At 47.6% G+C, this 24,960-nt stretch overlaps 1 protein-coding gene across 1 annotated transcript in view; it reads left to right on the top strand.

The window, feature by feature from the left end:
* ZC3H3 (zinc finger CCCH-type containing 3) overlaps window positions 1–24,960 on the top strand; it is a 1,788,705-nt gene that overhangs the window by 21,401 nt on the left and 1,742,344 nt on the right. Inside the window, exon 2 of the mRNA XM_085604688.1 lies at window positions 916–2,701. Coding sequence (XP_085460814.1) covers window positions 916–2,701 — 1,786 coding nt within the window. The remainder of the gene's footprint in view (window positions 1–915; window positions 2,702–24,960) is intronic.

The raw sequence follows: 24,960 nt of genomic DNA, 5'->3' as shown, positions 1-24,960 counted from the left end.
TTGTAGTGCAGAAAGGCTCATAGTCAGTTCTTTGGTGGTGTGGTCTAGATGGATATTAATATCCCCTAATAGTGAGCAGTTAGATGGCACGCATGCCAGATTCGCTATGATAGGGGGGAGGGCATTGAGAAATTGCCCAAGGGGGCCCGGGTGGGCGATAAATGAGTTTCTCAGAGAAGGTACTTGTGGGGGAGAAATCAATGGCGAAAGATAGACTTTCGCAATCTGGTACCAGGTTAGGGAGACTGCGGCAATTATAGGAGTCTTTAAAAATAATCACTAGGCCTCCTCCTCTGCCCTCTTTGCGATCCTTTCGTTGTACGGGATATCCGTGAGGGAGGGTTTGGATGAGATCTGGCTCCGACTGCGTTGAGCCAAGTCTCTGTCAAAAAGAGAGCACCCGGTTTGAGTTCTTCTAGGAGCAGGGCGATTTCGGTGGAGTGCTTGGGAAGTGATCTACTATTTAGAAGATACATGCTTCGCTGGGTTTTCTATTAGAAAAGAGCTCTGCCTCGCTCCTTGATATGGTCACGAAACTCCTCGGTGGCGGTAGGAGGTACTGGGACTGTGCAAATGATATATGAGCCAAATATTGTTAGTTGGCCACTTTCTCCCTAACCTTTTGAATCCAGCTCAGCTACTCCAAGATTTGTCCGTAGATATCATGTGTACTGCATGCAGCGTTCTGTAGCTTTTAAACTAATGTAGAATGGTACATGTTGCCTTTTGTATATATGTAATATTTTTATAATTGGGTTAGATGGTTGAACTGGTTAAATCACCAGTTGCAGACCATGTTAAGGGTAGGCACAGTTTCTAGTTTCAGTGAGGATATTCAAACTTTTAATCAATCTAAACATACTTGAAGTAGAATTTACCGCATCTAAAAACGTATTTTGTTTTTTTCTACTTTAGGTCTTATAAACAAGCACAAAAATGTTCACGGTAATGCCCCTGCCCATTTGCCATCTACAACACATACGTGGAGGAACCCAGCACTGTCTACTTACAAGTCACAGGGGATGTCACATGCTGGGCCATCTCAGAGAGATTACCAGCAACACCAGCAGCACGAGCCGCTACTGCAGCCTCAACTCCAGCAGCAGAATACACTGCAACAGCAACAGTTCCAGCAGCTACAGACAAAGCAACAGACGACACAACTGCAGAAGCCACCACAACTTCTGCAGCTAAAGGCCCAGCAACAGAAACCAATGCCTCAGCTACCACAAGTGCTGCAGCGGAAGCTGCCACATCAGCCGAAACCAACAGAGCAGAAGCAGCAGATAGATCAACAACAAAACCAGCAGCAAAAACCACCTCCGTTTCAGCTGCCACTACAACACCAGCAGCAGAAGTTACTGCAGTCTCAGCAGCAGTATTCACGTAATCCAAGAAATGCCTGGAGCAAAAAGTACTCTTTAGTGAACAAACCTCAAGCAGCTGCTAGTCCCCCAGGAGGCGTGAATGTGCCTCGCGCTTCCTCCAGCACCTTAAATAGTCAAGACCTTGGTCAGAAGCCTGCCCCAAAGATGATCCTCCCTAAGAGGTCCGAGACTTTAACTGTGAAGAAGGAACTAGGCTCTGAAATAAACCAGTCTGTTTGGACTAGCTCTGCTTTTAGTAAACAAGCAACTGCTGTAAATACAGCACAGAAGGTTCTCTCCACAGTGAACCCAGAGACTTCTGTTCCTCGAACCATTGTGACCAGGACCCAAACTGCTATCAGAGAAGAACAAGGAAAGCAACAGACCCCTAGTTCGAGAACTGCTGTGACCAGGACCCAAACTGTTGGCAGTGAAGCACAAGGAAAACCTTCTCCCAGATCTGTGCTTTTATCGAAGCGACTAAGCCCGGTTGAAGCAGAAGGCCAAAGGAAACAAGCTCATCTGAAACAGCAGTCAGAGACCAGCATCTCTTCAACTTCATTGGTAAAGGCCACAAGGTCAGGGAACAGTGCAACAAAGTGGACTTCTGAACTAAACAGAACTCGCAGTGAAAGTGCTTTGGCTTTATCGAACAAGCTACAAAAATCTTTACCTGCACAAGAACTGCGTTGGACACCTCCAGGTAAGAAACCAGCCACCCTGGTTCTGTCGCCACAAAAAGCGGGAAGCTGTGGAGATCCCATGGCACACAGCAGCCCCACTCTGATTGCTGCTCCTGCTACCACTGTTAACCCTCTGAAAAGGAGACTGGTAACAGCTCATAAGATTTTCAGTCCCCAGAGAACTGTTGTTACCCCCACACCCTCTGGAAAGGTATTCAAATGTAGGAAAACTAAATACACCTGGGTGGCGAACTCTGTGCGAAGCACCCGGACGGTAAGAAAATCGTCAAGTCCAAAAACTCCAGAAAGTGCCAAAAAGACACCTGTTGGTGCTCAGAAGACACTTACACCAAAGGTGTCACCAAAAGGCGATGTGAACTCCAAGTCAAAGAAAACCACTACACCTCCAAAAGGTGGGGCATCTGGCAACAAGTACAAGTGGAAAGCAGCCACTGCTGTGCAGTCTTCCTTACCGTCCAAATCCAAGTTCAGGTGGCACGCGGAGGTTCAGCGTGGGCGTGGTGGATCTATTCTGCATGTGCCAGAGAAGTCGCCTGCTTCTAGCTTTACCAAATCATTTGGTGATTCTGCACATCCTGGATACAAAGTGAAAAGTCGCACTAAAATCATCCGTAGGAAAAGCTATACCAGGTATGTTATGGTTGGACAGGCATTTGTTTGTATTTAGGCAATGTATAGAGAACAGTCCTGACTGCTGACAAATACATCTAGGACTGCAGGGTGCTAGACTGAATTCCACACATTCCATTTTACAGAGTTAGATTTCGGTATAACTAAAGAGACTGTTAGGAGTTCAAAAGCACATTGGTGCTTAGACAGCTGTATGCACAACAGAGATGTGGCATATGGAGCAAATGGTGGGTAGGTGTGTAGAGAGAGGGACTGTGGTACCTATGTTTTTAATAGTATGGCTCTTATGGTGGTTAAACGCTTTATAGTAGTAAGTCTGCGTCTGTAACGTGAAAGTTTGAATGCAGAATCGGGAGGCTGAAGGAAATCCATCCCATCCTAGTAGAATAAAGTAGGGGAAAGATAGGAAGCTTTGGAATGAAGGACAAACATGATGCCATGAGAAAGGCTGCAGTAGAAGACGAGAGGTGCTACCAAGAGTATGTTTAGGAGTGGAGTGTGGAGTGTGGAGGAAAGGACTGCCTGGGTGGGTATTAAAATCTTGAAAGTAAAGCGAAGGGGAGAGAATAGCATCTCGAGGATAGCTAGGAGGCTGCTGAATGGGTTTGCCAACAGTTTGTAGTTTACACTCACGGATGTTCACAGCATTCAAAAGAGATGCAGACTTGTGAAGTGCATTTTACTTGAAGTTCAGTTACTGGTTACCAAGTCATGAACCCAGATCTTCTCTTGCAGTCTTTAATACTTAGTGGGCCTTATACATTGAGACCATGGCGGTTATCAGACTCTCCAGGCTAAAGTTTAATTTCTGGTAGTATATTTTAAAGCTTTCCTGCTAAATCGTGATTTTTTTTTTTTTTACTAATGGGAGCTTGTATGTTGTGTGTTTGCTCTCTTACATTTGCAGTTACATTTTACGTTTCATGGGCTCGTTAAATGTGCATGCAATAGTAATATGCCATAACAGTTTTCCTTGATCGCCCTTTCCGCATCCTCTCCCTTCCACGTAAAAAGTATAATATTCCAGGTTCAGCTCCTGCCTTACCCAATGGGTACCTTTCCTCCAGACTTTGTGAGTTTGTTTCCATTTGTAGAAGAGCTCTGTCAGCCATGCTTGTTTGTCTGCTGTGCTTCTGAATTAGATACAATGTAAACATCTCTGTCACAAGTTAGCCTTGTGTTGGCTAGTTCTGATCTTGTTCACTGCAAGTGTGGAAATACGACAGACGGTTTCCTGAAAATAAGCAAGGAAGGGCAGGAGTCCTTGTGAATGAGGCGATCTTGCTCTCTAGTCAGGCGTTACAGAATCTTATGGATCTGGCTGACTTTGTATCGAGAGGGACCACCTCCTTAATTACATATGAAACTGGCTTACGTTTCAGGATTTCTTTGCTGTGTGGAGAGATGGAGAAAAACATTAGTTCTGACACTCTTTCACCTCGCTGTATATGCACTTTCGGACTATAGTACATAATACCCTAGAAAGAATCAGTATTGAACCTAACAGACCTAAAGCATTTTAAACTTGCAACCATGTACCTTTTATAGAGCTGCAAAACCTTTTAAGGGGATCTAACTTACAATCCCTACAAACACCAGAGTGAGCCCAGACTGGGACCTAGATCACAAAGCGGTAGTTGTTCAAAGCCCCTCCTCCAAACTCTTCACCTCTTTTCCCCACACGGTTCAAGCTCGTGAATGTTGACGCTACTCTGCCTTGCTGAAAATAGATCATAAAGTGACGACATGTTCAAAGAAACTGGAATTCTGGCATACATCTTTAAGTGCACAGTACAACTCTCAAACCTACTGATTTGGCCTTATATTTAATTAAATCGCCATGTAGATATCAACACAAGTTATCAGTTTTTTAAAAGAGCTTTACAAAGATAAATAGAAACAGTAATATTATGAAGTAAGAATATAAAAAAGTGGAAAATAAAGATAACTGAGAATGCAGAATAGAGGAAGCGACTCTAGCAAAGTCACTTAAAAAGATGGACTCCCTTGGACACGGTGAATATTATTTTTTTGGGGAACTTTATTTATACTTTTTGAAAAAACATACAGGTCAGGAAGAATATTCCCAATTGGGTCTTACGTAGTTAGCAGCACAGTGTCTCAATACATGATTGTTTCGAACGCCAAAGTGAGCTGTACACCTTACACCACGCATATCATCATTGACAATAAACTGACTGTAGTCAATATTAGCCAGTTCGCTTATACAGACCACATGGCACACCTCTAGAATAGCGGCTAGACATCACAACCTGGCAGGGTGTCATCACAACAAGGCACACTAGGTGCTGGGATCTACGGGGTCAGGTGTGTCTGTCTCATCAGTGACTCTTTGTCGGAGGTATGTGGTGAAGGACTCCCAGATGTCTTTAGGGCAGGTCTTTGGTGGCATAAGGTCCCAGAATGTGGTTCATTGTTCCTGACGGTATGAGACATCAGACAGCCATGGCTGAAGCTTTGGCTTCCGTCCCCAATGCATCGCCGCTTTGCGTTTAGCTTGCAGAAGTAGCATCACGATGAGGCGGCAGTACACGTCCGGGGCCTCCTTGACATAGCCAAGGAGACACACCACGGGGTCAGATGAGAAGGGGGCCTCTGTAATAGTATCCACTATGTCACAAACAGTCACCCAGTAGTCATCGACCTTCGGGCAGGTCCAGGACAGGTGTAAGAACGTAGCACCCAGAGCCGAACATCGTACACAGCTCTGATCTCCGGACAGTCACATTCTGTGCAGTTGCGAGGGTGTACGGTATGTTCTGTGCAAGTAGTTGAAGTGTATTAATCTCAGTCTATAGTTAGGGCATAGGCATTGAGTTTGACCACATCTGTAGTCACATTTCACTACAGGTATCTCCAGGCTTAAGTCCCTCTCCCAGGCCACCCGGGCTTTTGAGATGTCTCCCAGGGAAGCAATTAGCGTGAGTGAGTAGAGTCGGGTAATAAGTTTGCACGGCGAAGCGGTTGTGTGGATGTACCCTAGTGCCATGGAGACTTTGGGGGCAGGGGGTAGGGGGCAGGTAATGTGACCTGGAGCATGCGGCAAGTCGCTCTGATTTGGTAGCACAGTAGTGTATCTATTGGTGTGAGTCCCCGCTCTTTAGTGTCGGTGAATGGGAAGAGAAATTGGCCTTCCTGGTATAGATCTGCAAATGTTTTGACACCAAGTGCGTTAGCATGACCAGCAGAGCCCCTATCCTGTAGTGGGGGGAACATGGGGTTGTCTGCCAGCGCACCAGTTGACGCGAAGAGCATTGTAAACCCAGTTCGTCGACGGATGCCTTCCCATGCCCATCGCACACATTTCACAGTGCTTATTTCGTTCTTGGGTGCCTTGTACGGCTGAAACAGTGCTGATGTGAGTGGCCATGGGAACACCTGGTCTCGTTCCACTGCTAAGTGTGGCTGGATCGGGGTGGGGTGGAGCCAAAAGTGTAAGAAGCTCGCCTGAGTGCAGAGGACATATAGTTGCATGTCCGGTGGCCCCAGTTCCCCGTGCGCTAGTGGCAGCATGAGAAGCTCGTATGATACCCTGGGCAGTCGGCCTGCCCACATGAGTGCGATCATGTTGAAACTGTGTAGTTTAAAGAACTGTACTGTGAGTGGGTGCGAAAAATTGACAAATAAATATAGAAAATTCGAGAGAACAACCATTTTCGCATTTGCTATGCTCCCGGCGAGAGATAATGGTAATTTTGTTCATATTTATATGCGTGATTCTAACCAGTCTCTGCTGAGCCATTTTCCCTTCTCTATCCCTCCACTGTCCGTCTCAATCCAAATAACTGACTAACATACCCACCACTCAAATTACTTTCATATTTTCACTATACTAATTCACGACTAATCCTTTCTGGGTTCTTAAGTAGATTGCTACTCACCGAAATAGCGCTTCAACACCACATCAAGGGTAGCAAGCGCTATATAAATGCAAACGTTTTTCCCTCTTCAATCCCTCCACTATCCTTCTCAATCCAAATAACTGACTAACTTATCCACCACTCAAATTACTTTAATATTTTCACTATACTAATTCACCGCTAATCCTTTATGGGTTCTGGAGTTGCTTGCTACTCGTCGAAAAAAGCACTTTGACGCCTCGTCAGGGGTAGTAAGCACTATATAAATGCAATTACAATACAATATGCCCAGATATCTGGTTGGTTCCACTGCCCATTTCAGTGGGTATTCGGTCTGGTGCGGTGTTGTGGCCTCCGTGAGCAGAAAGAGTATTGATTTTCTCCAATGTATCTGAATTCCCGAATATCCCCCAAAACGGACCACTTCCCATGTCATTAGATCTAGGCTCACCTGTGGCTTGCGTATGTTGAGGGTGATATTGGCGCACATTGACATGACCAGCCCCTGTGTGGTGAAGCCGATGCCACGCTCAGTGGGATGTTGGCGCAGTCTCGCCACCAGTGGCTCCATAGCCACCGCAAACAGAAGCAGAGACAGTGGACACCCCTGCCTTGTCCCCCCGCATAATCTCTATTGCCTCTGAGACATGCCCGTTCTGTCTAATGCGAGCTATGGGGAGTGTGCATTGTTTCTTTTGAATGAAGTTGGGGCTGAATCCCAGGTGTCTGAGCAATGAGAAGAGAAACGCCCATTTGAGGGAATCAAACGCCTTGGTGGCGTCAAGTAGAGCTGCTACTGCCGGTAGGGAAGGGTGCATGTGGTGCATTACCGAGCATATGGTACGAAGATTTTGTGATGTGGCACATCCTGGTATAAATCCAGACTGATCGGGCTGCACAATTAAGGGCATGTGAGGCAGCAGCCGGTTTGCCAGGACTTTGGCATATATTTTATTGTCTATATTTATTAAGGACAAGGGGCGGTAAGAGTCGCAGTTCGGCAGGTTTATCCGGTTTGAGTATAGTAACTATGATTGCCTCTCTTAGAGACGGGGGAAATTAGCCCGTGGTCAGTGAGTCGTGGTACATCTCAATGAGGTGTGGAATGAGTATAGAGTATTCCTTATAAAAGGCTGACGTTAGTCCATGCGAGCCAGGGGACTTGTCGTCCGGGCAGGCTGCATTATTTATTTTGAATGAAGTTGGGGCTGAATCCCAGGTGTCTGAGCATTGAGAAGAGAAACGCCCATTCGAATGAATCAAACGCCTTGGTGGCGTCAAGTAGAGCTGCTACTGCCGGTAGGGAAGGGTGCATGTGGTGCATTACCGAGCATATGGTACGAAGATTTTGTGATGTGGCACACCCTGGTATAAATCCAGACTGATCGGGCCGCACAATTAAGGGCATGTGAGGCAGCAGCCGGTTCGCCTCTCTTAGAGACGGGGGAAATTAGCCCGTGGTCAGTGAGTCGTGGCACATCTCAATGAGGTGTGGAATGAGTATAGAGGCGTATTCCTTATAAAAGGCTGACGTTAGTCCATGCGAGCCAGGGGACTTGTCATCCGGGCAGGCTCGCGATGAACTGGGTGATCTCTGGCGTGATTGGGGCATTGAGGTACTCCCTATGTCCAGGGTCCAGCCAGAGTAACTGGATAGAGTCTAAATAATTTTGCAGTGTCTCCGGGTTGCACACCGTCCCAGCAGAATAGAGCTGGGTGTAAAACTACGACATGACCGCAGGCAACTCTGACGGTGAGGTGACCCACCGAGAGATCCAGTCTATCAGTTTGGTCATGTATGCTGAGGCGTGAAGTCTGCACAGCTGCCCCGCCAGTGTTCTTCCAGGGCAATCTCCTTCGCCATATCATTGCGCCTGTGCCTCTCATCCCAGGTAATGTACCTCCCTTTCTGCCTCAGTGCGGTATGTGGATTGCTTGTCTCTGATATCAGCCAGTACAGCACGGCTGGGGTCGCGAGTTTGTCTGTTCCAGGGTCTGGAGCTCCGATTCCAGCTTGCCCAGTGACCCTCTAATTGCCCTCAGCACTCCGGCCTGTTTTGTAATGCAGGTCCCTTGGATTACCACCTTGATCGCCTCACACAGAGTGGAGGGCGATCGGACTGAACCAGCATTTAGAGCAAAATAATTTATAATCGTCAGTCGGATCTCTTCCTTGAATGCCGTGTCCCGTAGTATGTTTAGGGGCAACCGCCGAAAGAATGCGCGGGGAAGGGTTTGTAGGATCTGGACAATCAAGTGCACCGGCTAGTGGTCAGAGAGAGTGCGCGGAAGGTGCATGACTGACTTGGTCCAGGTGATAATGTCTCTGGACACAGCCAGTAGTCTATGCGGGAACAGGGGCTGTGATCAGAAGAAAAACATGTGCCTTCACGCATGGGTTGATGGATGTGCCGCCAGACATCTAGAAGTGAGTTATCTGTGATAAGTGTATTTAGAGTGTCTGCGGGTAATGCTGTCTAGCACCAGATCAATCTAGGGCCCCCTCCAATGCCACATTAAAGTCTCCTCCCCATATCACCGTCCTAGGGCCATGGTCTACCTTTCGTCTCCAGATCTTGAAAACAAAGTCAGGGTCATCAGAGTTTGGACCATGTATAGCCACCATGGTTATGGGTTTTTTGTCTAGAGGGCCCATCAGGATAACGTATTGTCCGTCATTGTCAATGAGGGAATGGGTAGTGTGCCATGGCAGCCACCTCTTGAGTAAGATCGAGACTCCTCTGCCGTAGTTTGTATAGACCGAGGAGTAGAGTTCTACGCACCATCTATTCCCTGTCGGGCAAGGTAAGCGTGTATCAGTTGGGACTTGCGGTGGTCGTTGAGTCCCCGCACATTCCACGTTAGATATGTGATATTGGCCATGGCGTCAGAGAGTTAATGCAGTTGTCCCATAGTTTCACAGTGCATGCGGTACACGATTGTGGGTGGTGCTTCGGTTTTGTGAAGGTGGTGTAAGCTCCCGGTAGAGACAGTGCTGTGCGGTTCCAACAACCTAACATGTAGAACAAGAAATTTCCGCAAAAATGGCAGGGCCTCCCTTTCCCCCAAAACCCAAGCACATCCCCGAAAAAACGGTCAGAAAAATCCCCCACATGTTCCCTCCTACCCACTCCAACCACCCAAACCGGTTGAGAGGATTTACCCACCCATCCCAAGTTCACCCTGTCCATAATCAGGAGTACTTTCGGGAATTATCACCTGGGGGCATGGTCTCACAAAGCAGATAGCCCTGTCACCTGGATAAGGATGGACGAGCAATTTGCAGGAAGAGACACGAGTTATATATGATTTGCACTCTGGCAACAAGCAGTGACATAAGCCAGCAGCTGACCAGACTCTGGTCTACACAGATAGGGTCTCTCCAGGTCAGAAAGTTTTCAGGTGTTATTAGTCATTGTCACTAGTGCGACCCTCCTCCGACTGCAGAGGGGATTTAGATGGAGATCGTTGGGTTTTGCCCAGATGTTTAACAAAGGACATCGCTGCTTTGGGGTCACTAAAGAAGTGCACCTTGCTGTCCCGTGGGATTTGCAACTTAGCCGGGTAAAGGAGAGCATATGGTATCTTAAGCTGTTGAAGGATGTGTTTTGCCGGCAAAAATTCCTGTCTCGCGGCCTGCACCGCGAGGGTGAAGTCCGGGAAGAAGGAGATTACGTTTCCCTAGTGCCTGATTTCTCCCAACTCTCTTGCTTTCCTCAGAATAACATCATGGTCCCGGTAATTCAGGAGGCAAGCTATTATGGGACAGGACGGGCCCCCAGCAGCGGTCTCGGTCCAAGTGAGCGGTGCGCCCTCTCTTTTATGAAAACTGCAGACATGTTAGTTCCAAAGAGCTCGTGCAGGAGGGTCGCTACGTAGGCCTCCATCCTGGATATCGCTGTGGATTCCGGGACACCTATGATGTGAAGGTTGTTTCTTCTGGAGCGGGATTCCAGGTCCTCATTTTTGGCTTTGATGAGCTCCAGCACCTTATCCATTTTAAGTAGTCACTGTCGGTCCTCTGTCTGCATGTCATCTGCATCCGACACCCTGGACTCCAGATGGTTTATTCGGGCTTCATGTGTGTCAAACATGCTGTTTTACTTGGTCCAGGCCTACCTGGACCAAGTAAAACAAGATGGTCCAACTTGGTATCGATAGTCTTCAGACTAGTTTTGACCTCCAGGAGGAGCGAACGGAGGTCATTGTCGCACACACTTGTGTCCTTAGTCTGTGTGAACTGTTCTTCAGCCTCTTAGATCAGCTCTCCCTGCCGGGCACCTCGCCTGCCCTCAAATAAAAGCTTGCATTGTTTGGCATCTGATATGCCCATTGTGGCACGATGTGGGGGGGCCCCGGTAGGCACTAGCAAGGAGATGGAGAGCAGTGCACCCGCTCGGCGTATATCCCCAGGCACCCGTGTGTTTCTCCACGGGACTTACTGCCCTCCATCCTGTGCGGAACAAGCGCAGTGGCAGACGTTAGGGTGTTGTTGGCATCTGGGCACCGTGTCTCCAGTTTAGGCCTGCAAGGTGGGGGGGGGGGGGTTTGTTGTCTCTCTTCAACTCTCTCGCTCCACCAAGGCTGAGAGGGGGGGTTCAGGTGGATCCGTTGCAGCTCTGCAGTTCACACACAGGCAGGGGGTCTTTCCCAAATCGCTTAACGGACCACCGATCCCCTAGGATGTTATTCAAATGACATCATTGTGCATAGCAGAAGGGAGCACCAGCCCAACGCTGTCATCACTACCAGGCCAGGCACGTATGTTTCTAGTGTTCGCGGTGTCAACTTCTGAGTTTCGCCTGCCCAGAATGGATGGCAGCTCAGCATGCAGGCCGCCGTGGAGTAGACGTATAGAGGTGGGGGTGGGGGGGTGGTGGGAGGTGGAATAGAGGAATCCCACTCCTGGATCCTCGAACGGGGGTTGCCCTCAGTACTCTAATCCCTCCTCCCCCATTGAGCACTCACCCTCCAGTGCTGATCGAACTCGGAGTGGTGGTCCATGTCACGCAGCAGCCCCAGCACTTACAGTTTGTTGGATCCTTAGTCCCTTCTCCGCGATGCAGGCCTCAGTGGGGCAGCCCAGCACCGTCTCCTCGGAGTCGGTCGCAGAGCCCCATCTGCCTCTCTCAATGCGTCGGTGGGCAACAGGTACTCCTCCAACGAGCCTGTGCAGTTTCTGCGCTGCAGGTCCCGATGAGGTCCCGACTTTGAGGCTGCGGACAGTCCTCTTTGTGTGTAGTTTGCTGTTCCGCTGATTCGTGGCACCCAGACCTACTTCTGGGTCCACAAGTCTTCACGCCCACTTCGGATCACGCTGTTGGTGTGAAGTGCGCAGGGGGAGGCCTCTTTCGGATTTCTGCTGTCTCTGGCTGCAGCCCCCTCGTCGCCCCGCACCGAGAGCATGCAGGCCTGTACTATTGCCTCCCTTCACGCTGCCGGCGGCCAGCCTCATTGGGTTTTGTAGGTGCCCCAGGGAAGCAGGGTTAGTGTCACTGCTCCAGGGCCAGTCTGGAGTCACTCAGGCCCCGAATGATGTCAGATTAGGCGCTTGGCCGGCAGAGCCCACTCTAGGTGCAAGCAAACATTGTCTGAAAAATGCTTAAGCAGATGCATTCCAACTGAACAAATGGTGAACGGAGCAATTATTGCTATACGTTGCAAGCTAGGTTTTAGTGGCCAGTTTGAAAACAGGGCCCAGCTTTTTTGGGGATTCTCAGAAAGTACCCTATGAAATACAAAAGTTTGAATGCAAAATGCATCGGTATATTAAGAATATTTCAACATTATGAGAATCTTCTATGCTACTGGTCTGAAAGTCTCAGTTGTCTTTGCAGACATTGAGTGCATTTAGGGCCCAATGTACTGAGAGTTCACAAAAAGTGGTTGCAAATGTGCATTGACTTTTTGCAATCCCCTATCACGGGGTTGCACAATGACATATCTAATGAATATTTTTGACCCCCTGTGATTGGCTAAAAACACAAGGATTATGGCCTGTAATGTGCAGGCTAACATCCATTTGATTGCATTCCCAAACAAGCATTGGCATAGCCAATAGGTCTCGCTTTTGGGACCTTATAAGTATTTAGTTATGCAACTGTTGCATGGCTAAACACTTATAAGATCCCAAAGGCGAGACCTATTGGCTATGAAGAGGACTTTAAGAGAGGGCGAGCCACAATGGATGCAGAGTAGAGGAATAATACAAAGGAAAGGGGACAAACAGTACAGTAGAATGATAAGATAGAGGAAGCGATAGGTAAATGCAGGAGAGCAAGAGAGCCAGGATGAAAACAGAGATTAGAAGATGTGTAGGGAAATTGAGGACAGCAAGAGCGCAAGAAAACAGAGTACAATATGAAGGAAATGTAAGGAGAGAGGAACTGGAAGGCAAGAGGAGGGTGCGCAGGAATACGAAGGAAAGTACACCGGGAGGCGAAGAGGACCGAACCGATCAAACATCAAAGCGGCTCTAGGCCGGCCATGGTAGCTTTTTTTTTTTACGCCCTTACAAAAAGTCTCGCCAGACCAGCGCTTGGTCAGGCGAGACCTAAATAGCAGTCTGAGTTCCTTAAATTAAAAAAAAAATATATATATATATATATATATATATATATATATATATATATATATATATATATATATATATATATACACATCCATCCATCCATCCCCCAACTGAGTTGGCCCGAACGTAAATTTGCCTCACATTTTAATGGGTGCTGCAGCAAGATTAGACAGGAAACCGCATACAGTTATTCACCAAGCTGACGCGTTTCGGGCCCCCGCCCTTTGTCATGGAAATGCAGAAAGTAAATGCAAATTCACACCACCTGGATTTAAGAAGAAGACCCTACCCTTGTGGGCGTGGCCGCTGCACGGCCTTCTGGTCTTTGTAGTGTCGTATTCCTCCCGTGAGGTGCTTTCCATCCGCTCAAATTACTTTCAAATCACCCAGTGGGGTGTAGCGCCGGCCTGCACCGCACCGCTGACAGTCTCATGCACCCATTACCGGCTCCTGTCCTGTAATGGAGTGGGCTGTATGTATATATATATATATCATTGACACATTTCGTACACATGTAATGGTATTTTGTAACAAGTGATCCTTTCATGCCTCTTCCAAACTGCAAATCGGTTTTGGGCGCAAAACCCTTTTTACAAGTTGGAAAAAATGTTTTGCGGATTTCAGGGTTTTCCATCACAAAATCCTAAAGTACATCGGGCCCCTACTGCTTTAGCTTCTCAAACTTTGAAAACCTTCACCCCTGGGTACTGTTTGCCCTGGTTATGGCCTGAGTAGGCTGGTATTTTGACAAAGAACTGTTCCAAATAAAATTTGTGCCTTTAGATAGTTGCTTTATTCCAAACCCAAGTACTCCCCTTTCTGATGTCTTCATCTTAAAGGCATCTCTGCACCCTTTTTGCACTTGCTTGCTGACAAGCCCAGCACCTTTATTTTAGAGTACTTGGAGGAGAGTCGCACTAATCTTTATTTTCATTTACAAATACAGCACTTCTATTGATGGGCAAAGCACTCTCAAACTTACAAGAACACTATGGTAGCTTGCTGATGTCTTCTGTCGTGTTACTCTGCATTGAAGGGCCCTTTTGAGTGTATGCTCTTGGGCACTCAAGGCCTAAGAAATTGTTAGCTTCCACACAGAAATCATTTTGGAATCTAGCCCCAGTAATGGGACATTACCCATGAGGACACTTTAATGCATGTGCCTCTACAGATGCCACTAAGGTCATTCAGCTGTATGACACCCTCGTGTGGACACCAAATAAGCACACAGACTGTAATTCACGTAATTGCATCTACTTGATCACCTGCATGTATCAGATGAAATATTTAGGAAGGTGACAAGATCAGTTAAGGTCAGAATCACGAGCAGCGAAGTAACATATGATATAAAAAATGCAACACTAACATGACCACACATTTTCTCACAGCTGGCCACTCCCAGATTACCTGAAATAGATGGTCCTGGATACATATCCCCTAATGAGGCAGGGAGCCCTATTAAAACTGAAAAACGGTGCTCATTCCACCACGGATGCAGAAAGCAGGCCTGAGGCAGGTGCGGCAACGAGGCACGGGGCCCTTCTTGGCAGAAGAGGCGGTGGCAGACGCAGAGGGTAGATATGTTTTCATAAAGGGAAGACTGGATGGATGACTCCTCCTGCTGGGTAACATTTACTGCCCCCAATGTGGAAAAAGGCTCCTTCATGCGGTCACTATCACTGGTGCTTTCTAAGTGGTGTGGTTTGCCATGGCTGATAGTCAGGGATTTTAATAGAGTCACGGACACGAGTCTAGATCGGTCTTTCCCACCCTTCTGCTGCACAACAGCATCCATATTGAGGGATTGGACGCGGCAGTGGGGATTGGTATACATATGGAGACACTGTAACCCTGTGACACAAGTGTACTCCTTTTACACCCTGCCACATGCACTACATGTCCGGCTAAATAGACTCTTAGGCACACCCAATTTGCTCCCCTCTGTCACAGACACTGATTACCTTGGTTGCACCCACTCAGTCTACAACCCTCAATGCATAACAATTGCTTGGGAAACAAGAACCCCCCGTTCCCCACATGGCGTCTACACCTTGTCATGCTGGAAGATGCTGTCTTCCGGGTGTCCCTTAATGCTGCAATTGCAGACTATTTCACACAAAACACAGGCGCGGCTATGTCAGCCCTGGTGGAATGGGATGCATTAAAATTCACACTGCGGGGGCAATGCTTTGGGATGGGAAGAGGCATGAGGAGATGATTGGAGGCAGAACTACTAGATATAGAGCGCACCCTAATAACACACGAGACATGGGAAGCCGCCCCGCTGTCCTTCACTTCGAAATAAACAGATGCGCGTAAAACACATGCGACACTGAGCGACTGAGATGCCTGAAATATATGGCAGACTCAGTGAGAACACATGCGACAGCTGACCGTTAAGTGTCTCTTCTTGCCTGGCTGATTAGACAGGAACTGCCGTTAGGACCCATCACTGCAGTGCTATCTCCAGATGGTGTGAAGCAATATACACAGCATGAAATGCATGACAACATATTCCTCCATTTCACGAAATTATACCAATAATCAGCGTTGGAAGCATCCGACTCGGATATAAACTCTTTCTTAGATTACCTTACCTTCCCCATGCTGACCCCCGATCAGTGTATGGAGCTGGACAGCCCATCACACCTCCTGAAAGACAGGGCGCAATGTGCGCTTTAGCTTCTGGGAAGGTGCCGGGCCCAGATGGATTCCCATCTGAATTCTTCAAAGCATATGCGGACCTCTTAGCTCCGCAACGGCACAGGGTGTACGAATAGGCATTACAATCCACACATTTGCCCGACTCCCTCAATGAAGCTACACTAGTCACTTTACCGAAGCCTGATACAGACCCCTCGCAACTAGGATCATATCACTCACTAGCGTTATTAAATTTAGATTATAAGATATTGGCAGGAGTCCTAACGGGGGCCTGGCTTTATTGACACCACCGTTTATTCATGGGGATCAGAAGGCTTCGTCCCAGCAGACAACACCTCTCTCAATTTGCGCAGGGTATTCCGCATAATGAGATGTGCCTCACATGATTGGCCCGGATCGAGGTGCTTAGTACTTGATTTACAAAAAGCTTTTGACACCGTTGAGTGATCATTCCTTTTCAGTGTACTGCCGAGATATGGGAATGTACAAAAAATATAGGGGCGACCCTGTGTCCCTCAGAACCTGGGTATAAATTATAAACAAAAACAATGGTTCTGTCGGGTATGCACAACAATTTCTTTGTAACAACAATTCAATTTTCTGAGTAGTTATCATGCAATTCTTCAAAACATTAAATGGCATAAGGAACACACACAGGACACACATAAAAGATCAACAACCATTATATGGGGTATTGCGTTATTTATATAAATTGCATCATTTATATATACCCACAACTCGATATAGAGGATGTCAACAAAGTGTGAAAATACAAGGTGATACGTGATTAAGTGACATATTGTGCTCAGTGATAAAGGTGTATTATGTACAAGGTGATTCGGATATTTTAGTGCTAAATCAATCTTCACACCCTGTTTATTTTTAGAATTAACTTGATGGGGCGGTGATCACTTTGTATGGCCTAGTAGTGGCTAAACAACTCATTTCAAGATGCTGGAAATCCGTGCCCCCCTGCCCCCTCTCCTACATCCCCCCACACCCCCTGTCCTTGCTGTCCTTGCAGGCCTGGTCCCATTCAATACCCAACTGGCCCAGAGCGAAGGGAAAATCCATCCCTTCATAGGGAGAACACTTTGGGCCTGTGCAAATTCCCAATTTCATCCAGCTGGGATGCCATATTGGTGGCCCTCTAGTCCGCATTGAACTTCGACGGGGACACCGATGCCATTGGCGAAAGGTAATTTGCAAACAAGCTACCGCAAACCCACAAGCTATGGCCTCCATAGTCATGTTGATCCCGAGTACACATATTGTTCTACGAGAAATGAGGCAAATAAGAAGTCCAGGGCAATATTGGTATTTAATGTATGGCAGCAAGGCGCCGCATGAGGCAATAGCGAACCTTTCCTCTTCATTACCCTTTTTCTTATTAACCCCGACTTTACTTGTTTGATTTATGGCTATATGATGTATAGCTCTCTTCCACTGTTTAACATGGACGCTCGTGGCCCCACAATGCACATACGGGATGGAAGTTGTCAATGTGATACATGGCTATCTTTTTGCTACTGTTTAATCTCTGGGAAGAGTCCCTTATGCTGAATGTTTACAACTGTTATGCATGGTATACGTTAATTAGAAACTGTATATAACCGATCAGACAATGCAAGCATCAACAAATGCTCTCACTGTACGATACTTATGAATACCCCTGTACTGTAACCATGTCCAAACTACTCGAAGTAAATGTTTCATGGAAAAATGCCAATAAAAAGATCAAACCCAAAAAATTAGGCAGGAAGTTCTAATCAGAAAAGAACAACATTGGATTTTCCGTTCATCCAAACATAGGGAGGGAAAGAACGATGACATCCTGTGGGTGGAATTGAACAGATGACCATACTGCCCGGCATGAGGGGTAGCAAAAAAAAATGAATACACTGGATGGGGATACCTGACACGACATTACAAATAAAAAGACAATTGAATTCCCCCTGGCACCCATTAATACAAGTTTGGTTATAACTGATAGTTATCCCAAAGAGTTACCAGTGGGTGAATTAGGAACAATAATGCACATTGGTAATCTGTGTACAGGCACAATCATGACCTCAAACCCTTTGGCGGCCTCCTATCATTATTGACAATACCCCTCAGCAGATAATGACCGCAAGAAGGAACACCATGACATCACTTAGTGGTTTGAGACGGACTACATGAATACATCGACATTGAATAATAACCCAGCTGATACTCTGAATCCACGTGGATGAATGCTACCCTAATAGACATCTTTCGAACAGATTGTAAGCTTCCAAGCAGTAACTTGATGACATTCCCACAGGGCCTCGTGCCATATTTATTCTGATATTAAGTATGAGCAATTGTAAAAAAACAACTACACTCCCCGCCGGCTATCGGTTTCCGTAAACGGTTTTAGACACTTACTTAGGATTCCTCCCCCCCGCCCATCATGGCGGGTGAAGTCACTGTTCTAGTTTTCAAACAGTTGTGCCTATACAGAGGCACACAGTGTCTGCTTAAAAAAGACCACATCCCCCTTCCTCGCTACCCACCGAGGAAGGAGAGCCTGGGTAGGTCTGGCACCAGATGCCGCACCACGGCAGAGTGAGTAGGTCACAAACGTATTGATTCCCTTACCGGATCAAAGGTCAGAAGACTATGGTCATACTGAATCTCTCTCCTTATATGTATGCAGAGGTTAAGGCAGGTGTTTCACTCTGCCTTAACCTCAAGGGGTCATAACTTACCCGACTGAGGGTGAGTGACTTATTGCTCAAAAACATTTATGGCGGTGTTAATTAATACCCACTGCAGTGATGTAAAGCTTCAGTTGATTTAGGTTGTTGCCGAACAACAACCCACTGCACGATATTTTGATTGGTGGCAAATTGTGCACATGTTATGTACCGCTTGGGGCATGCAGTTATAAAATAATATGTGTACGCATGCAACGTGATTTCAAAAGAAGAATTGGAAATTTGTATGTATATGTATGTTTTATTGTGTATTGTCTGTGTTCAAGACTGTGATCCAGGTCAAGGTATAATACATTTTTTGACCTGATGTATGACTGATTACTGTAGCACAACACAGATTATTGAATCTAGTCATTCTGTAGTGTAGTCTGTTGCTGGTCGGTCCTGAAGAATTGCCACTTGGTCTGACTGGACAAACACTGACGAGAAACATGTTGACCACATTTTTTTTAAAACACCTTCTTCGCTCATTAGGACCATTGTACCATGAATGAGCACCACATCTTTTAATTAGGCTAGTGAGCTCAATCAATAAAGTTACCTGATACTGAATATCACTAGACCTCTTTTAACTCACTCCTGTAAATACCACTTTACACACACTACAAACAAACCCACACAACCTAACTTCATAATACAGCTATCAAAAGATCCGACAAAGAGCCCCTTCGTGGGTGCCTGTTGGGCATTGCAGCACCTGCCCGAAGGGGAGCTAGCCCAATGATGAAGCATGACACCATTTGGGGTGTATGAGGGCACTTTCTGTGTCTCTGTCAAAGAGCCAGGTCTTGAGTCTCTTTCTGAAGTCTGCCAGTGAGAGGGCTGTACGGAGCTTCGAGGGAAAGTTCATTCCAGCTTTTGGCAGTGATGTAGGAGAAGGAGCGGCCACCACTGAGGCTGCATCGGCTGCAGGGAGTGTGTGCAAGGGTTAGTGAAGAGGAGTGCAGGTGTCTAACAGGTTGGTGGAAGTTCAGTCAGTGGTTGAGGTAGGCAGGTCCTAAGTTGTGGAGGGTTTGTAGGCGTGCGTGAGGATCTTGAACTGGCATCTTTTCTGGATCGGGAGCCAGTGGAGGTCTCTCAGGTGGTGGTGGGGGGGAGGTTTGTGTGTTCTTTTGGGGAAGGTCCAGGATGAGTCTGGCTGCAGCGTTCTGTATGGTCTGTAGTCTTCGGAGTAGCTAGGTGGAGATGCTGGCGTAGAGGGCGTTTCCGTAGTCGAGGTGGCTGCTGACGAGGGCCTGGATGATGGTCTTTCTGGTGTTTGTTGGAATCCATCTGAAGATTCTGCAGAGCATGCAAAGTGTGTGGAAGCAGGAGGAGGTGACTGCGTTACCTTCACGTTTCATGGTCAGTTGGTTGTCGAGGTTGATGCCAAGATTGCATTAGTGGTCAGTCGGTGTGGGTCCGAGTTCTTTAGGCCACTACCTGTGGTCCCATGCGGAGGTGTTCTTCCCGAAGATCAGCACTTCGGTTTTGTTGGCGTTGAGTAGAGGGCAGTTGTCCCTCATCCATTCAGCTACGTTGGTCATAGCATGGCAGAAGTTGGTTTTGGCGTTGAAGGGGTCCTCTGTGAGCGAGAGGATCAGTTGAGTGTCATCTGCATAGGAAATTATGTTGAGTCCGTGGGATCTGCCTATGTCTGCGAGGGGGGGTCATGTAGATGTTGAACGGGTGGGGCTGAGGGATGATCCAGGCTAAGGGATGATCCTTGTGGTACGCCGTATATGATGTCTTTGGGTGTGGAGGTGAAGGAAGGCAGTCGGATGCTCTCTGTGCGTCCTGTGAGGAAGGAGGCGATCTACTTGAGGGTGTCTTGCTGTATGCCTATGTTGTGGAGTATGTTGATGAGGGTGTTGTGGGAGACTTTGTCAAACGCCATGGAGAGGTCAAGGAGGATCAGTGACATGGTTTCTTCGCAGGCGAGGAGTGTTTTGATGTCATCAGTTGCAACGATCAGCACAGTCTCAGTCCTGTGGTTGGCACGGAATCCTGATTGAGAGGCATCCAGTAGGTGGTTTTGTTCCAGTAATTCGGTGAGCTGCTGGTGGATGGCTTTCTCGAGAACTTTGGCCGGGTGGGGGGTGGGGGGGGGGAGGGGGCAGGGAGATCAGACGATCATTTTTTAGATTGTTGGGGTCAGCGGAGGCTTTCTTTAGGAGGGTCTGACGTCATCTGTAAGGGAAGGTTGCTTTGGAGATGGAGGTGTTTAGGATGCTGGTTAGTTGCGTGCTGATAGGGTTCATTGCTAGGTTGTAGAGGTGGTGTGGGCAGGGGTCAGTGGGTGCCCAGAGTGGATGGAAGATATGATGGCTGAGGTGGTGAGGGTGGTAAGCGGTGATCAGGTGGTGATGGTTTGACTGTTGTACACTGGTTGGTTATGTTATGATGCATTTATAGCGCGCACGGATACTCAAGGGTGTCCCAGCGCGGAGTGCTGTTGTCTGAAGCAGAGGAGGCTAAGCATACCTAGGCTTAATCAAAAAGCAGTGGTTTGAGATGCTTCTTGAACAGCCTAGTATCTGGATGTTGTGCAGTTCCAGCGGAAGAGAATTCCACGCTTCAGCCGCCTTAAAAGATAGGGAGCTGCCCCCCATACGAGTAAGGCAGAAGCGGGGGATGACTGCCAGACGCTGCGCAGCGGAACGCAGATGTCTTTGAGGAACATAGTAGGCGAAGCGTCTCTTAAGGTAAAGTGGCCCCAATCTGTGTAGAGCTCCATGCGCCAAAGTAAGGGCTTTAAACTGGACATGGCAGGCCACGGGAAGCCAATGGAGATCCCGTATGTGTTGATTCATACTTGATCTTCCTGGGATATCGAGCAGAACCCTAGCTGCCACATTATGTATTGTTTGCAATTTTTTTAAATGGTAGCCAGGCAATCCAATTTACAAAGCATTGGCATAGTCAATGCGTGACAGGATTAGAGCACGAGTCACCATTTCCTTAGCTGGCCGAGGTAACAGGGGAAAAAACTTTCTGAGTGATTTCAGCGTGCCAAAGCACACTCCCGCAAGTTTCTTTATCTGCATGGAGAACCTGAGGTCTTCACTGAAGCAGACCCCCAAGTTCTTAGTTGGGTTGCCAACAGAATTGGGTGGGAGGTATTCAGTGGGCCAAAGAGCCTCCCTAAAATGCGGGGGAAAGGATTCGTACAGAAGTACTTCCGACTTATCCTCGTTGCACTTCAGCTGTGCCAGTGCAAGCCTTTTAAAAACAGCAGAGAGACAGCTTTTCGCTTTGTCCGTGGACAGGTCATTTTTCTTCCAGGTGAAGAGGAGCTTGGTATCATCAGCATAGGTAATGATCTTGGCTCCCAGCTCCTCTGCTAAGTAAATCAGGGGAGTAACATAAATATCAAAAAGCAGGGGGCTCAGAGTGGAGCCCTGCAGACCTTCAGTAGTCACCTTTCTGGCTGCCAAATAGAACGGAGGCTGCCATACCTGCTGGGTTCTGTCCTCTAAGAAGGACTTGAGCTCGTCCCAGGCTTGTCCAGACACCCCAATACTTGAGAGACGAGCAAGCAGTTGATGGTGGGGCAACGTGTCAAAGGCGGCAGAGAGGTCCAATAAAATCAGAGCCGCTCTGCCGCCTGCATCCAAGCATTCCCTTATAGCGTCAGACATGTCGACTAGAGCCGTCTCTGTACTATAGGATGCCCTGAATCCCGAAGGAGCTGGATGGAGGGTGCCAGATGCCTCAACAAAGGTGGATAACTGTTTAAAAACTGCTTTCTCACACACCTTCGCCACGGCTGGAAGGAGAGATGTAGGTCTACAGCTAGCAAGTGTGGCCAGGTCTAGAGAGGGCTTTTTTAATAGCGGTAGTGGTTTAGCCTGCTTCCATTTCAGAGGAACTGTGGCAGTCTGGAGAGATAGATTTATGATGGTATTAACCTCAGGGTATACCACCTCCGCTGCCACTGCAAGCAGCCTAGCCTGGCACGGGTCGGTCGGCGAGCCCGACTTAAACGATTTTAGAATGGACAGTGTGTCAAGCGGGGCAATGGGTAAGAACCCCGTCGGGGGGGAAACTGTCGAGGTGGAAATAGAAATGGTCGAACTGGCAGACCCAACCTGCCCGGGGGAACTAGTCCCCAAACTGTCCTGGATTGCCTGGATCTTTATATAAAAAATAAAAAAAAGCATGATAGCTTCTCACATCATTCAGTGGAGGCAGGAAGGGAGGTACGTTCAGCGCTGGGCATTAAAAAACTCTGGACAATGGCAAAAATTTCCTTAGAGTTATTTTTTGACTTGGCAATACGTTCCGCATAGAAGCAACTTTTAGCCTCTCTAATAGCAGCATAGTATACCCTCTGGGCCTTCCTGAGTACTGTTTTAGCCAAAGGGCAATATGCCTGTCTCCAACTGCGTTCCAATATTTTACAGGACTGTTTTAATTCCTTAAGCTTGCTAGAATACCAGGGTTTTGAAGGGGCGTTTCTTGCTCATCTGTTCGAGGTCGTCGTGGTTAAGGTCGTCGAAGATGAGGATGGGTTAGGTGTTGAAATTGTTGTAGATGTTGGTGATCTTGCTGTGGAAGTAGTCTGCAAAGGTGTCGCAGAGTTCTTGGGAGAGGTGGATGGTGTTCTCTATGGCTGTCGGATTAGAGAATTCTTTAACTATTTTGAAAAGTTCCTTTGTGTGGTTGGCCGCGGAATGGATGCGGTGGTGATGGCTGTTTTATTGGCTTCCTTGATGTGCCGATCATAGTTGCGGAGGGCTGTTTTGTGAGCTGCTCTGTCAGCAGGGTTCTTGCTGGCACGCCATTGATTCTCCAGTTGGTGGTAGTTATGCTTGGTGGTCCTGAGTTGTGGGGTGTACCAGCTGGAATGTTTGAGGCTCTTTTTGGATTTTGTAGGCTTCAGTAAAGCGACTCTGTTGGCGCTGTCGGTGATACAGGCGGAAAGGTTCTGGACGGACTGGTTGAGGTCTGTTGAGGCCTCGGGTTGGGAGGTGGTGAGGGCCTGTGACCACTAGTTTTCGGTGCCAGAGCAACAAATGACCGACGAAATTATGAGTAAATCAAACATTCACCCCCATTTAAGACATCTGGGTTGCATCCATCATTCTTTTGCTCACTACTCCACCCCAGTTTGGACCCAGGCATATGCAGATCAGTCTTGACCCTGCTCCTCATGGAAACAATCCAGTCTGAGCTACCAAGCTGGGTCCTCACTGGACTAGAAACAAGCATCCTGGGACTGGTTTCGGGGATTCACCCCTCTTCAGGCAGGCTAGCTTTAATGCAGTGGCACAGCGAGCAGGGGACCCACGTCTGGGCATAACCAGCCCACTTAGACGAAAAGTGCTAGAGCAACAAATGATGGATGGAATGCTGAGTAAATCAAACATTCACCCCCAGTCAAGTTCTTTTTGCACTGAGTTTCTGTGACCTTGCTCCAGCTGTGGTGGGAGGAGATCTAAAACCTGGTGCTGGTGTGCTGGGCATCGTTGATGGCGAAGTGTACCATGGTGTGGTCAGTCCAGGTGAGTTCTGTGGTATGGCTGAATTTAATTCTGTCGCTAAAGGTGAAAATGGGGTTGAGTGTGTGTCCGGCTTTGTGCGTGGGTTCAGTGACCAGTTGGGTGAGGGCGATGTTGTTCAGGTTCTTCAGGAGTGCGATGAGTTGGCGTCGTTGGGGTCATCTATGTGGAAGTTGATGTCACCGAGTAGGACGTAGTGGTGAAAGTCGATTGCTAGGGGGGCGATGAGGTTGGGGATGACGTCGCAGAATGTTGCTCGGGTTCCCAGGGTTCTGTAGGCGAGGGTGCCTATTATAGTGGTCTTCGCAACAGTTTTTATTAGGAAGTTGAGATGTTCCATGTGAGGAGTGGAGTCATCGCTGGTGATGGTGCATCTGATGGTTTCCTTGTAAATGATGGCAATGCCTCCACCTTGTTTCTGGTGCGGTCACGATTTATCATCCTGTAGCCTTCAGGAGAATAGTTGTGGGTCCGGTGCTCCCAGACCCCCATCAAATTCCATTGCTTTGCACTTGGCGTGCAAGACTCTAGGTACCTTCCCTGCCCAAAAGAAGCCCATAGATAGAGACCGGATTTCCGCATAAAAAGAAGGGGGAAGGATAAATGGGTGGTCCTGCAGTACATATAAAAAGTGAGGAAGAACCATCATTTTATATAAATCCAGCCAGACCAAGGAGATTAAGGGGGAAGTGGATCAAAGAGTGCAGGTCTGTGCATACTCTGCACATTATAGGGAGTATATTGCATTTCCAAGCTGTTGGTGCTGAGATAACGAAAGGGTTCTTGTGTGGGCAGGAGCCTGTTGCTTGGCATGGTGAAGGGGGTGTACCCGTATATATGTATATAGCGGGATTTTACACAGTTGACCCTCCAGACCCGAGGCATCCCCATGGACATCTAATATATGAATCAAGTGGAG

This window comes from Triturus cristatus, chromosome 5_1, assembly GCF_964204655.1.
Source record: "Triturus cristatus chromosome 5_1, aTriCri1.1, whole genome shotgun sequence".
Classification (NCBI taxonomy): Eukaryota; Metazoa; Chordata; class Amphibia; order Caudata; family Salamandridae; genus Triturus; species Triturus cristatus.
Note: the sequence above shows the minus strand (reverse complement) of the source record. Positions and strands in the feature narration are given on the sequence as shown.